The sequence below is a fragment of the Xiphophorus hellerii genome, chromosome 1 (assembly GCF_003331165.1).
Source record: "Xiphophorus hellerii strain 12219 chromosome 1, Xiphophorus_hellerii-4.1, whole genome shotgun sequence".
NCBI classification, from domain to species: domain Eukaryota; kingdom Metazoa; phylum Chordata; class Actinopteri; order Cyprinodontiformes; family Poeciliidae; genus Xiphophorus; species Xiphophorus hellerii.
Genome location: NC_045672.1, coordinates 21,682,116 through 21,696,674, shown reverse-complemented (window position 1 = coordinate 21,696,674; position 14,559 = coordinate 21,682,116). Strand labels below are relative to the sequence as shown.

The window sequence follows — 14,559 nt, the reverse complement described above, 5'->3', positions numbered from 1 at the left end:
GGTGGCCTAATTAGATCTAATCCTCAGCTTCTTATGCTTGTGGTACATTTTGTGGAACAAAATGACAAAAAGCAGTTTTATTCTGCAGAATAAGCTCTGGAAATACCGCTATTAAACTTAACAGTGGTTAATAAACTAATATTTTTAAATATAAATAAATCTAATTGATAATAATAATAATAATAATTAATATTAAAATATGCAATCTATTATTTTTGCAACACTAAAACAGTTGCTTTTTCATGTATAACAAAAGTAAGAGATCACTTTATATATATTGTGGTTATTTCTACTCAACATTATTGTAAAAGTTTTATGATTATATTCCAAAACAAAAATAAATATTGATTAACTTTACTGAATTTACATGTAAACTGCTGGCAACTTGTGCATCATGCATGACAATGCCAATAATATTATGTGCATGTTAATAGAATAGGTTTAAAGGGAAAAAACTGTTTGAACAAAAAAATACAAATGCAAAATAAGTTTGTTTTGTTTAGTTTTAAAACTGGGACTGGTCAAACATCCCACTTCCAGAGATATGACTACATTGAGTTTTTTTTTTTTTTTAAGAAATGCTTCAAGCTAAATTGCTTGAACAGCTGTCCAACTTTTTGCTGAAATTAAATGACTACAGTAAAGACATTTTTGATCAAAAATTGCTATTTGCATAATTATGCAGCTGCTTGAATTCACCAAGAACATAAAAACTGCAGGGCTACGGCATCAAAGCAATTTCAGTTTAATCACAGCCAAAAATATACAAGTGAACATAAACACCATGAAACGTTATTTTACTGTATGTACAGCCTGGCCTCACAAACCTGCAGAAATGAGAACGTGGAGGGAGACATCTTTTTACACATCGAGGTCGAGATGAATTGACACCTCAATAGCTTTGATGCACATTCGTCAGCACGGAAACGCTCATTAGTGCGTTAACAGGATGGGTGCTGGAGTTTGTAAAGATTTCTCACGTCATTCATTAATAATTGATCTTTAAGTCTAATTTTGCTTCTTTACTCACTCAGATTTATAAGAAATTTAAATGACTACTTAGATAAAAACAACTTGAGAGATGACACCCTTTTGATGCCTGATTTTCCTTTATTCTGTCAGGAAACAACGAGTATGCCTCTCTCTGTGCAACACAAGATAAGCTGCCAAACCAGGCATTAAAGAGCTTCTCTTTAATGTTTGAAGATCTGCATTCAAATACAGCTTTTCTGGAAACGACACATCAGCTGATTTCCATCCCCTGCTGAAGACGTTATCTCTCCAGCGATCAGGTCAGCATCCCAAATATTGTTTACACTCGGTTGGCTATCTGAGCCTGGGACAAAGTTTGAATGCTAAACATGGACAGGCAGATGCACCAAGCAGTTAGGAGATAAGAAATAAAAGTGATTGCATGGAGTATACCCCCACATACCCCAGAGACGGGTTAATATCGTGAGTGATGCACTCTGATTAAACCAGCAGCAACCTTTCATCAGAACCACTGTCAGCAGTGACTTTATACTGGATTTATACAGGAAAAGGAGACATACATTTTTTAGATTAGTTTAGAAGTAATCTAAACTAATCTTATATATTATTGGTATACAGGTAAAAGCCAGTAAATTAGAATATTTTGAAAAACTTGATTTATTTCAGTAATTGCATTCAAAAGGTGTAACTTGTACATCATATTTATTCATTGCACACAGACTGATGCATTCAAATGTTTATTTCATTTAATTTTGATGATTTGAAGTGGCAACAAATGAAAATCCAAAATTCCGTGTGTCACAAAATTAGAATATTGTGTAAGGGTTAAATTTTGAAGACACCTGGTGCCACAAACTAATCAGCTGATTAACTCAAAACACCTGCAAAGGGCTTTAAATGGTCTCTCAGTCCAGTTCTGAAGCCTACACAAACATGGGGAAGACATCAGATTTGACAGCTGTCCAAAAGGCGACCATCGACACATTGCACAAGGAGGGAAAGACACAAAAGGTTATTGCTGAAGAGGCTGGCTGTTCTCAGAGCTCTGTGTCCAAACACATTAATAGAGAGGCAAAGGGAAGGAAAAACTGTGGTCAGAAAAAGTGTACAAGCGATAGGGATCACCGCGCCCTAGTCAAGATTGTGAAAAAAAACCCATTCAAAAATGTGGGGGAGATTCACAAGGAGTGGACAGCTGCTGGAGTCAGTGCTTCAAGATCCACCACCAAGAGACGCTTGAAAGACATGGGTTTCAACTGCCGCATACCTCGTGTCAAGCCACTGTTGACCAAGAAACAGCGCGAAAAGCGTCTCACCTGGGTCATGTTTTCTGACGAAAGCAAATTTTGCATTTCCTTTGGAAATCGAGGTCCCAGAGTCTGGAGGAAGACAGGAGAGGCACAGGATCCACGTTGCCTGAAGTCTAGTGTAAAGTTTCCACCATCAGTGATGGTTTGGGGTGCCATGTCATCTGCTGGTGTCGGTCCACTCTGTTTCCTGAGATCCAGGGTCAACGCAGCCGTCTACCAGCAAGTTTTAGAGCACTTCATGCTTCCTGCTGCTGACCTGCTCTATGGAGATGGAGATTTCAGGTTCCAACAGGACTTGGCGCCTGCACACAGCGCAAAATCTACCCGTGCCTGGTTTACGGACCATGGTATTTCTGTTCTAAATTGGCCAGCCAACTCCCCTGACCTTAGCCCCATAGAAAATCTGTGGGGTATTGTGAAAAGGAAGATGCAGAATGCCAGACCCAAAAACGCAGAAGAGTTGAAGGCCACTATCAGAGCAACCTGGGCTCTCATAACACCTGAGCAGTGCCAGAAACTCATCGACTCCATGCCACGCCGCATTAATGCAGTAATTGAGGCAAAAGGAGCTCCAACCAAGTATTGAGTATTGTACATGCTCATATTTTTCATTTTCATACTTTTCAGTTGGCCAACATTTCTAAAAAATCCCTTTTTTGTATTAGCCTTAAGTAATATTCTAATTTTGTGACACACGGAATTTTGGATTTTCATTTGTTGCCACTTCAAATCATCAAAATTAAATGAAATAAACATTTGAATGCATCAGTCTGTGTGCAATGAATAAATATGATGTACAAGTTACACCTTTTGAATGCAATTACTGAAATAAATCAAGTTTTTCAAAATATTCTAATTTACTGGCTTTTACCTGTAAATAAGAAAAGAAAACTAGATAGTCAGAAATGTAAATAGAGAATGGTGGCATGTTATTTCTAACTTATCTCAAAATGTTGCAAATTGTTTTTACATACCAGGTGCCAATCCCCAAAGACAGATCATACAGTTTAGAATCAGGATCAGTGCTTACTACAGTATGTCCCCTAAATCTGTGCAGTCTTTGTGTATGCCCATAGAACTGGACTGACCATGTTACACAGGAGCTTGTTCTGCACAATCCGCTCATAAATCTGTTGACTTGGCAACACCAGCTCCACAATCTGTGGCGCATCACATTTATGGCTCTCTGTCTTTTGTTTCTAAAAAAAAAGGGTCAAGGGAAGAAATACAGACACAACACGAAGGGAAAATAGCTTCCTATTTTAGGTCAACCCAAGATAGCAGCAAACACATTAATGGAGCTCTCTGCTGAAGAAATACTCACTCACGTGTTTGGTTGTGCACAGTCTGTTTCCTTTCTCCCTTCCTTTATATTTCTCCGAACATGAAAAGAGATTTTGAAACATCTTCATTCTGAACTGACTTGGAAATAAAAGCAAAGCTCACCTATTTCCACATAAACTATGAACAAACAGGATGTGCTGTATTTGCAGTAGGTAAAAAGCAGAAGAAATTTATATAACAACTGCACGTTGACATACAGTGCAATGAAAAAGTATTTGCTCTCTTACAGATTTCTATTTTTGCTTTTGTAATTTTGTCACACTAACATGTTTGAGATCAAACAAATGTTATTATCAGACACGCTACAATATGCAGTTTTGAAACGATGATTTCATTTATTAAAGGGGAAAAAATCTACCCCATATACTTAATGTGGAAAAAAATGGAGTAACTGGCTTCCCAAAATGACTCCAAGAGCAAGTCAACAACACAGCCATGAAGTCACAAAAGAATCCAGAGTGACACCTAAAGTACTGCAGATTTAATTTGCCTTAGTTAGGATCAGTGAGCAGGATTCAACAATAAGAAAGAGACTGAGAAATTATGGTGTTAATGCGAGATCACCATGCATGAAACCACTATTGACTGAAAATAATGAATGACCTGTGTCAGATCTACCAAATAAAACTGATGATCGCCAAGACTTTTGGATATCCACAAGACAAAAGTGGACCTTTGTGAAAGACGTGAAAAGACTGAAGTGTGATCATCTGGAGTTGCTTTGCTGCTTTAGGACCTGGACAGGTCAACATAATTGCCATAGATTCCTCTCTCTACCTTAAAACTTTAAAGAAGAATCCCCACCCATTGGTTCATCACCTTAAGCTGAACTGCTCCTGGGTTACACATCCAACAAGACAGTGATCCAAAGCAAATTAGTAAGTGTACCTCTGAATGGCTAAAAAACCCTCCACTAAACAAAAGTTTGGGAGTGACCTAAACAAAGCATAGGTTTAAATTGGATTGAAGTGGATTAGCATAGCCATATGCATGCCATTTATGTTGGGTATTTTACAAACCCAACAGATTAACAGCGACATAAAAACTAACACAAGTGCTTGATGGCACTTATTGCTATCAAAGGGTGGCAGAACCACTTGCCATTACTTTCACATAGGGCCAGGGTTGTTTGGTTAGCTATTTTCATTCAATAAATAGTTAAAATCTCATTTAAAATAACTTTCTGTATTCACTCAGATTATCTATGTCTGGTATTAACATTTCTTTGATGGTCTGAAAAAATGCAAGAGTGACAACAAAAGAAGAAAACTTTTAAACTGCACTTCATGTCCACCAAGGCTTTGAGCCTTTGCATTTCTTTGACAACTTCATTACCGTTCTAGTTTTTCAATGTGCACAGGAAAAATATTTCATCAAACAGAACACTGTCCAATTTACAGCTAGAAACTGAGTTAGTGTATACAAGCTTGGAAGTTTGGAGGTGAAAAAACACAGTCCCTAACTCAGCTACTCTATGTGCATGTCTTGTTTAGGGCCATTAGCTTTTACACTTCGTTTCAAGTTCACCTCAAAATGTTGAGTCAGCAGGTTCCGGCATTAAAGAAGTAGACTGTAGTGTGTACTGATATCTACAAACACATCTGCAAACTACAAAATACCCCCTGTGATTTCTGGCAGTGCCATACTAGCTGTAAAAAGTAAACAGCAGAAGAGGAACTGCTTGTTCTAATAAATCAAAAAGTCTTATTTTTACATAATATGGTATAATTATACCACAGTGACCATAGTGGCGTTTGTTAGATACACACCGATTTAGACAACAATAACCACAAATGTTATTTAGCACAACTTTTGGTTTATTTATGTCAAGTTAGTTGCATGTAATCTACTAAAAACAAAAAAGCAACTTCTAATGCAGCATTTTTTATTTTTCTCCCTCACCCCATTTGGTAACCAACCAGTCATTAGGGGTTGAGAGTCTCATGCTCTGCACACTTGCAAAGACAAGCGTCTGTCTGAGCTGCTGTAAGAGTTGGTCAATTTTCCAAGTGCTATCGGTGATATCCAGCTTTCAGTGGTTAATCAAGCAATGTGGAACCAGTGGAGGTGAGGAACTAGACTCAGCTGGGTTGATATAAAGCATTACACAGAAAATCTGTCCAACATCTTTCATGGTTTACTTCAGTTTCCTTTTTTAAGCCCAACTGATGCTGAACAGGTCTGAGCCAATCGCAGTGGGTTTCTACTATAAATCTGCCAAGCCGCGACTGTCGGTCATCGCTACATCGCAGACTCAACATAAGTCAAGTGAAACAGGGGGCAACTGACAAATGATCTGCATGATATTACCGTACATGAATTTATTCAACATTATGATCAGCTCATTGCCACAAACTTTGCATAGCAACAATGAAGATTTTGGAGCAGCAGAGCAAGTTGTTATGTGAATGCCACAGAATCTTCTGACATGGACAAAATGTATATGGAGCACCATTGCATATGCTACACGCAGCGTTTCCCAACCTTGGTCCTCGAGGCACTGTCCTGCATGTTTTAGATGTTTCCTGGCACACACCTGATTCAGATAATTGCAGCTCAACAAAAGCTTGCTAATCAGCCATCATTTGCAATCATGCATGTTAAAGCAGGGAAACACCTAAAATACGCAGGGCAGTGTGCCTTCAGGACCAAAGTTAGAAAACATTGTGCTACAATACAGGTGCCTAAAAACGGTTATGTCTACACGTCATTTACTCAACCGGCGAATTTCCATATACACCATAGAAGATAGGTATTAGAAAGTGTAGTGGGGTATTTGTATAAACTAGGGATGCACTGATTAAACAATTTGGGCAAATATTGATGTCTGATTTCAACACCACTGCTGTGGCCGATTTCCAGAAATTACACATAATATATACTGTATATATATTTCCCTATTCTTTCGGCACCATGTAAAAGCGACCACACCGCCTTCATTGTTTCTCTGCTTCAGTTAAACAATCCTGTATGGAATACAGTACAAGGCTGGTATTTGATCTAGCAAATACCAAATGACTAACACTGTCCTCCTGAAACACAAGCAAGAACAAAATAGAAATAAACACTGGTTGTTCATATCAGCTCAGCTTTACTTATCGGACAGATACCAATATGTTAAAAAAAGTTTCTGTTGATACTTATGTTGATATCAATATATTGTGCATCAAAGAGTGCTCTAAAAGCACACGAATACAAAGTTCTTAAAATTAATTTAAGATTTCTCTCCATGCATTTACATCCTCTCTTCCTCTGGGGTCCTGGACTTCTACGCCATTCTGATCCTTATACAACAAGGTGAATGTTGGACTAACAGTTCCAGCACTTCACTGTTTGTACAGATTAAACCCAGAAAAGGAAAGAGCAAATTGACTGAGATTTAGGTTGAGTACTTGAGAAATTCTGCAATTTGTTCCAATATTCAAATATTCAAAAGTTCTTAAGAGGTTAATGTACAATAATATCCTTTTCTTTTTATTTGACACAAGACAAAAAAAAATTATAGTAAAAAAGCCTGTTTTTCTTCAAGAGAAGACTTTTTGTACATTTAGACAAATGACCGAGGAAAAGGCTATTTATTTAACTGGAGGAAAACCTACTTGCTTCTCTCATCCAGTTCCTGTAAGTCACAGCAATGACAGCTATCATACAGTGAACAAGCAAAAGGAAAGTCTTTACACCACACACAGCTTTGTCTACATTATTAGCATACTGTTGAAAAGACACTCCAGTGTGTCCTGTCACAAGAAACCGGATATGCTTTGTCTTCACCAACCTGCACAGCATTCATTTTAGAGGAAATAAAGGCAATGCCATGGACTGAAGTGTGTCCCTTCAAACATCTGCTGTTTGAAGATAGTGTTGATTTTCAGACACGTGATCCTTCATTTGCTCTGGAGTGTTTATTCGGTTGATAATGTGGCCAAAATATGTGTGAACATTCACACACTCAAATCAATTTTGGCTCAAAACAAAAGAGACAGCATTCACCGCCTCAGAAAGAATAAAATTCTTAACACCAAAATAACTTACACTAATGATAAATGTCAAATATGCTTTTTTTTTTTTTTTTACTCAATCAGCATTTGCACTGCCTTCAAACTACAGTTCCTGGCAGTAAAAGAGATGTATAGAGATGTATAAAGCTAAGATTTTGGGGTGTTTTCAATGTTTTTTGATAAAACACAGAACTTGAATAGTTGTACGCCTTTTGGCACTTCTGATGCTGCTCCATACTTACTTTGAAAGTATGCAGAGAAAGTCAGATACAGAGAACACTTTCAGCATGGACCTTCCTGGAAAACCCTGAAGGTAAACAAAGGACTAAGGAAAAGATATTTTTGCTTCCATTGCTATTCGCTGATGACTAAACAGTTTAATTTGAAAGAAGAGACTACAGTAAGTTCTCAGTATACGCCGTATTTTTATATATATAAATTTATATATATACTAATACAAAAAGTAGGGTAGTTGTACAATAGAAGAAAAAGTAAGCATGGTAATAACTTTTTATCACTAATAAAAAACCTAGAAAGTGTGGAGTTTCAAGCTGGATTATGTTATAAACATTAATCCCCCATTTTAAACCTCTATTGGAGTACTATTCAAGTCATGATTCAAAAAGAGAAACAGTCTGGCATGTGTGTAGAGATACCAACACCGAAACAGATAGGCAGAGCAAAAACAGAATTTGTCAGGAAAAACCCTAATGGGCCATGGGAACTTTGGAGGAGCTACAGAGATCCACCACTCCAGGAGAAAACATTTTACAGAATTCAAAAAGACTTTAGACCTGAGCAGAGATTCAAGATTCACCTCCCAGCAAGAAAACAATCCTAAACATTCGATCAGAACAACAACAAAAAGGTGTAGGTCAAAGGCAACTTATGTTTTAGAAGTTCAGATCTAAATCCATCTGAAAACCTGTGTCAATAAATTATACCTTTATGCATTTCTACACATCTCTTTTACTACCGAGGCATTTTGGGAATCCAGCTAACCGAAATGCCTGAGATGCTTATATGCTCTCCAATGTTCACACGTACAAACCTGCTGGAGAGGTACTCCCAAGGATTGCAGCTGTCTTTGCAGTTTAAGAAGTTTCTATAGCGTATAGAAATATTGGACTGAAAACCAATACATGGTGCACCTTTCCAATTGTTGTTTGTAAAATAATATGAAAAGCAACTTCCTTCTTCTCCACAGTTATCTACTACTTTGTGTTGGTTTATCACATTGAACTCCAATAATATATAATAAGTTTATGGTATAAAAAAAACTTATTACACACTCAGTGATCAAACTTAAACTGGATAATTATCTTTAAAAAATAAACTCCATTTAAATGTACACAATATATGTGTACATTTCACATTTACTGTGAGGAAATGTGAAATGTTTAAGAGCTACACATACTTGCAAGGCACAGGCATATTAGAAATTGTAAAGTTGCATATCTCTGGTGTAAGCTTTTGCTGAAGGTCTCTGTATCTTTTTAAATGTCTTTCCATAACTAACATTTTAAATAATTCATTCTCCATAAACCAAACAGCAGCTACATATCCATCAGGAGTTGCTGAGGTAAACAGATTTCTAAGTAAAATTCAACACTCAAGAGCCACTGAGGCCTTAGAGGATCAAAGATGACAAAAGGCTGATTTTATGGAGAAGCCCCACAGAATGCTCTTTCATGACGCTAGAGCAAGATTTACAGATGGAAGTATGCTAAAGGTCAGCGGCCTAATCTCATGAGTCGAGTTTTATCAACCAGCAAAGACACACAGCCCCTGAGTCAAAAGTATTGATTTGCTGCCACTGATCCCCATGACATGGACATGTCCCCGGAGACAAAGGTCAGGCACATTCACATGATCCTACAGGCTGTCAGAAGCTCAGTCAAATGTCTGCATGCCGAGGCATTTTGGGAATCCAGCTAAACGACAGTGAACTTTAACCGGGGAGGGAAATCCTGACGGTGCCCAACTATAAAGGTCTTTTATAGAAACTACAGCCAGATGCTCAATGATGTTACTCTATCTGCTCTCCTCTTCCTGAAGCTCAACCCACTGCCTTGCCTGAAGCATAGCTGCATAATCAATTTGTGTCCCTTTTTTTTGTTACATAATTTCACAGATACTAATGTGTTTATCCAGAACATTTAAAGACAATATCCAGTGCACTTTAAAACCAAAAACAAATGTGCATTGGAAATAAAAAACAGGTAGGTAGTGAAATAGAGACTGCCACTGATGTTTTTACATGGTATTCAAAAAGCCTTCAATGAAAAACAAACAGCGTAATCGGCTTTGTGTGCATTTGACTTGATGACATCACAAGAGGCACACAAAATACATTGATCTGCTGATATTGGTGAACATATGGCAACTTTTTATTAGTTTTGACATTGACTTTGAAGCAATGGGGCTGCCAGGGGTTCAACTATTTGGGCCAGAGTTTGACTCTGATAACCCCAAAGATGATAAAGTTAGCTTATCGTCAGTGCCATGCTGATAAAGTATTTTAGGAATGCATTTGAGCATATCTAATTCAAAATCTAAAATATAGTGATCAAACCTAAACCGGATAATTATCTATTTAAAAAATAAACAGTTTAAGATAATTTGTTTAATTTGTGAAAACAAAAGAAATTATATTTTGTCACTAGGATGACATCAGTAAATATTAGCTTCCATAATGAATAAAAATATTGCTATAATGAACCTAATATCATGAGTTGGATGCATTGTTATACTTCTGTCTATAACGTGGCTTGAATGGTCCCAGAGAATTTGGGGTAATTAAATTTGACCATTCCAGATTGCTTTAGTCATCCTCAAACCTCTGCTTCATCTTTGCCAAATTTTCCTGAATTTCAGGTGTTCTCAAATATTGCTTAAACATTTTTGCAGCAGCCAATAATTTAAGTAGATGTTTTAGAAAGAGGAATTTTAATACAAAGAAAGACACAAATGAACACAAAAAAGGACACCTTATGTCAAAATTCATATACCTGGAAGCTTGTTTTTGTGTGTGTGTGTGTGTGTGTGGGTGTGTGTGTGGATGATTTATCACTAAACAGCGAAACAAATGTGTTTTGGTCGCAGCAAAGTGAGTTTTACTGAAAAGTATGGCAACTTTAGCAGCAGAAATGATTGAATATGATTGGGACGAAGGGGAAATATTTGAATAGATGATCAGAGAGAAAAAAAAACGAAACAAACATTACCGACCACATTCGCATAACTGACATCCCATCTTAATGTGTTTATCTGCTGTGATATGTCGGTCAGACAAAATGCAGCTCTGTGTTTTAAAACGTGTGGTTGCTACTATGTGCTCATCCTAACACACAGAGGGATGGCTTGTGGTTGCTATGGCCAGCATTTTCTCACACGCATTTTCATGGCTCTTTACAACCCAACTACAGCAATTTTCTGCAATTCTGTGTAATTGAGCGACCCATTTTTAAGCAGCAGACACCACCAAACCCAGAATGAACTGCTGATCAGAGCGTGGCAGCCTGTCATTGGGGACATTTCCCAACTTTAATGAGTATGCTGATAAGCGGGGGCTATCTAACTTTGATGTATGTATATATATATATATATATATATATATATATATATATAAAAAGGGATGATTATTTGTCATCTCTTACTTGTCGTGAGTGACATGTTCCTTGATGGCTCCCAGTGTGACCAGGCTGCTGGTGCCCTGCAGCAGCCTGCAGGTTGCCAGGTGCCGCTGGTACTGCTCCTTCAGGCAGGCGTTTTCCGCGCACAAGTCGGACACTTGCTGCTCCAGCTCCTCTATCCTCCCTCTCTGCCTTTCCAGCAGCCCCTGTTGGGTCTCGATGATCTTGTTAAGCTCCTTCAGATATTCCGCAGCCCTGGTAGGGTTCTCGGTCGGACAATCCATGTCGCCCCCCTGACTCCTTTCTATGTGTTTTCGCCGAGCTTTCCCCCCCGAAGAAGCCGTGAGGTTGGGGCGAGAGGAGGGGGAGAAAGAGACAGCTGTTTGGTCCTGGCTGGGTTTAGGCGGAACAATTCAGTAGGTCGAGCCTTTTACGCCTCGTCATTGTTTCTTTTTCTTCTCTCTAAGTCTATTAGTTTAAAAGAAGAAAACCAGAAATGCTCCCAGCAGACGCGTGTCCAAGTCACCACGAAGCTCCACGCGTGTAAAAGCTGGGAATGTCAGCGGATGCTAACATATGAGCGAGGCAGACTTCATGTTGAGGAACACAGCTGACTGTCCGCTCACATATGTCTGTCTGACTGTTCCCCCTGTTGGCAGCGCGCTGTGACATTTCTCCGCTCGCTCCATGCTGCTCCCGTGACTTTTCGTAAACAGACGCTGGCCGTGCGGTGTGGGCGGGGCTTTCAAGTTTTATGAATCTGCAGGTCTCCGTGAGCGGTCAAGGTGTTGCTGCGATGTTGCAGATTTGAGTTCAAGTGTAACTGCACCGAGTTCTGTTCCATCCCCCAAAACGCACCAGACAGGGAAATGATTCAATGTAACTTTGCTGCATCGATCAGCTCTCTCTGGGTTTAATGTTGCAGCGCAGCCTGGTAAACGCAAAGTGCCTCTCTGCTCTCCATCAGAGCTGTTTACGATCACAAAGCAGAGCTCTGTGTCCCTTCTAATAAAAATAACTGCAACATAGAGAGTTAGGTGTGGATTACATACTGTATATTTTTAGAAGCTGCCCAAGTACAATTTAGGACAGCTCAGGTGATGTTGTCATTAGTTTTTAGTTCTCTAATGTTCATTCAAAACATTTTACACGAAGGCACACGCTGCTTCCTTGTGTGACAACATGGACAAATAGAAAATCAGTCAAAATATCAGGAAGATAATTTTAAGGAAAAGGCTTCTGGATGCACACGGGGAGTGAAGGCTACCTACTGTTGTCCAAATTAGTGAATAAGTTAGTGGTGGATGTAATAGAAAAAAACGAGAAATACAGAGTATCTCCTTTTATTGCATATGATCATATATCTGTGGACCATTCAGGTTGCCCATTTTAACCCCTGCAGACTCAACATCAAAATCAGGACCACACAGCTTTAGAAAATCTGGGCTTATATTCATGAATTATTATTTTTTATTTTTTCAGTTTTATTGTTTTCGATGACCAGAAGGGAACCACATTGAACCAGGTGTACTTTGGGAAGACTGTAAGCTGGCAGATGTAGTGTGATGATTTTGACAGTGTTCTTCTGGAAAAACTTTGGTTCTCCTGTTACATGAACACGTGTTTGAGCTTTCAGTGGCCTGAGTTTTTATTTGTGATTTTGCAAATAAAATAAGTGACTCATAAATCTGAAACTGTGTTTGAACTGTCTCTATTCAGAGCTGATTAAAGAAGTTCAATTTTGTTCCGGTTAAGCACTTTTATTTTTTTGAACTGTACAGTAAAAAGAAAATAAAAACACAGTGAAATGTTCCTTGTTTAGTGCGGAACTTCAGAGTTATTAACCCACTCAACCATTGTTGCACAGCTTCATTTTCTCACTATGCAAAATAACAGAAGGCCCCAGATCCCCATTCTGTGGATGCAAAGTAAGCAACAGGAAACTCAGCTTGGGCTACGACTGACCAAACCTCTTTTTCTCTCCTTTTGCAGCCCATGAGAGAAGGGCGTCCAGGGCGCTGAACTACATCGGATGCATCAAAACCCCTCACTGAGCACATCTGCATAAATGAGTGTAGAGCTGCAGATTCTGCACAAGCTGAGCTCAGTATGAGTTCCCGATCAGCAGCTCAGTCAAGCAAAAATCGATGTCGAAGTTTTCACTGGGTGGCCATCGCTTCTCCTTCTAGCACTGGATGATCTCAGAGACTTCAGTGCAAACTAACCAGAAGTTAGTTGGTGGGTTTTGGGGGGGGTGGGTAGGTGGGGGGGGGGGGACAACAACCAGTCAGCCCATTACACACACCACCCCTGCAGAACGTGGTGTCACAGACATCTGTATAAGAGTTGAGAGGAAAATCAATAAAGAGTCCGAGCAATGGTGGCTTACATTAGTGACCCTGCTTAATGCAACTCACAGGGGGAATATGGGAGCTTTAAAAATCTGTCGTCAATGTCTTTATCTCTGGATCTTTGTGTTAAATTACCTTTAAGTAAAAAAAAAGTGAGAGAATAACTGTAAGGTGTGTTGTTCCATTATTGTTAGCCAGACTCTGTTCTCCTACTCTTCTACTCCCTTCTCTTACATGTAAACTTGTCATAATCCTACTTTTTATTTAACTTTGTTGGCATCCAAAGTGAATTAACATAGAAAACTTTGAATATATACTTTTGTCATCTATAATTGATGCACTATTTGCATATTTAGGAAACAAAGATAAAGCCAAAAATGGAAAACTGTTAGTAAATAAACAAACAGCACAACTAAGAGTCTGTAATCCTCTTGTGTGACATATGTTTTTGAACTATAGCAGACTGTATTATTTCAGGGTTGCATCTCAACATCTTCCTCTGCGTCTTGTCTTTTCTTGCTCCTCCTCTTCACTTTTTATCTCCTAAGCTCTGCTCAAAAAAACAAAGACACAATCACAAAGGAGCTGAAGTTTAAATAGATTTCTTCTTTTTATACATCTCGTAATTAGACTAAAAACTGATGTCATAAATAAGTTTATTTCATGTGGAATCAAATTCAGCCACACAGGCAGTTCAAGCACAAATGTGATTTATTTAGATGCTTTCTGTTTTTGCTTCTTCTTTGCTCACTGTATGTTCATAACTAGGTTACATCATTTTATCATTACTGTAATCTGAGCTTTTGTTATGTTTTTGGGTTACTTTTATTTGCTCAAACATGAGAAAGCCACAGTCTGACTGGAAAGGATGTCTCGCAGACAAAGCTGTCAAAAACAAAGTCTATCAGTCACAGTTACCAATGTTTGT

General features: G+C 38.5%; 1 protein-coding gene and 1 long non-coding RNA gene across 4 annotated transcripts in view; one reads left to right on the top strand and one right to left on the bottom strand.

The window, feature by feature from the left end:
* LOC116719441 (IQ motif and SEC7 domain-containing protein 1-like) overlaps positions 1–11,683 on the bottom strand; it is a 127,271-nt gene extending 115,588 nt beyond the window's left edge. For all 3 annotated transcript variants that reach the window (XM_032561992.1, XM_032562518.1, XM_032562434.1), the window contains exon 1: positions 11,305–11,683. In XM_032561992.1, the coding sequence (XP_032417883.1) occupies positions 11,305–11,564 (260 nt within the window). In that variant the 5' untranslated portion in view covers positions 11,565–11,683. The remainder of the gene's footprint in view (positions 1–11,304) is intronic.
* On the top strand, positions 11,561–14,049 carry LOC116720320 (uncharacterized). Its single transcript, XR_004339375.1, has 2 exons — positions 11,561–11,696; positions 13,273–14,049. It is a non-coding gene; the product is annotated as an uncharacterized LOC116720320 (long non-coding RNA).
* Positions 14,050–14,559: the final 510 nt, after the last annotated feature.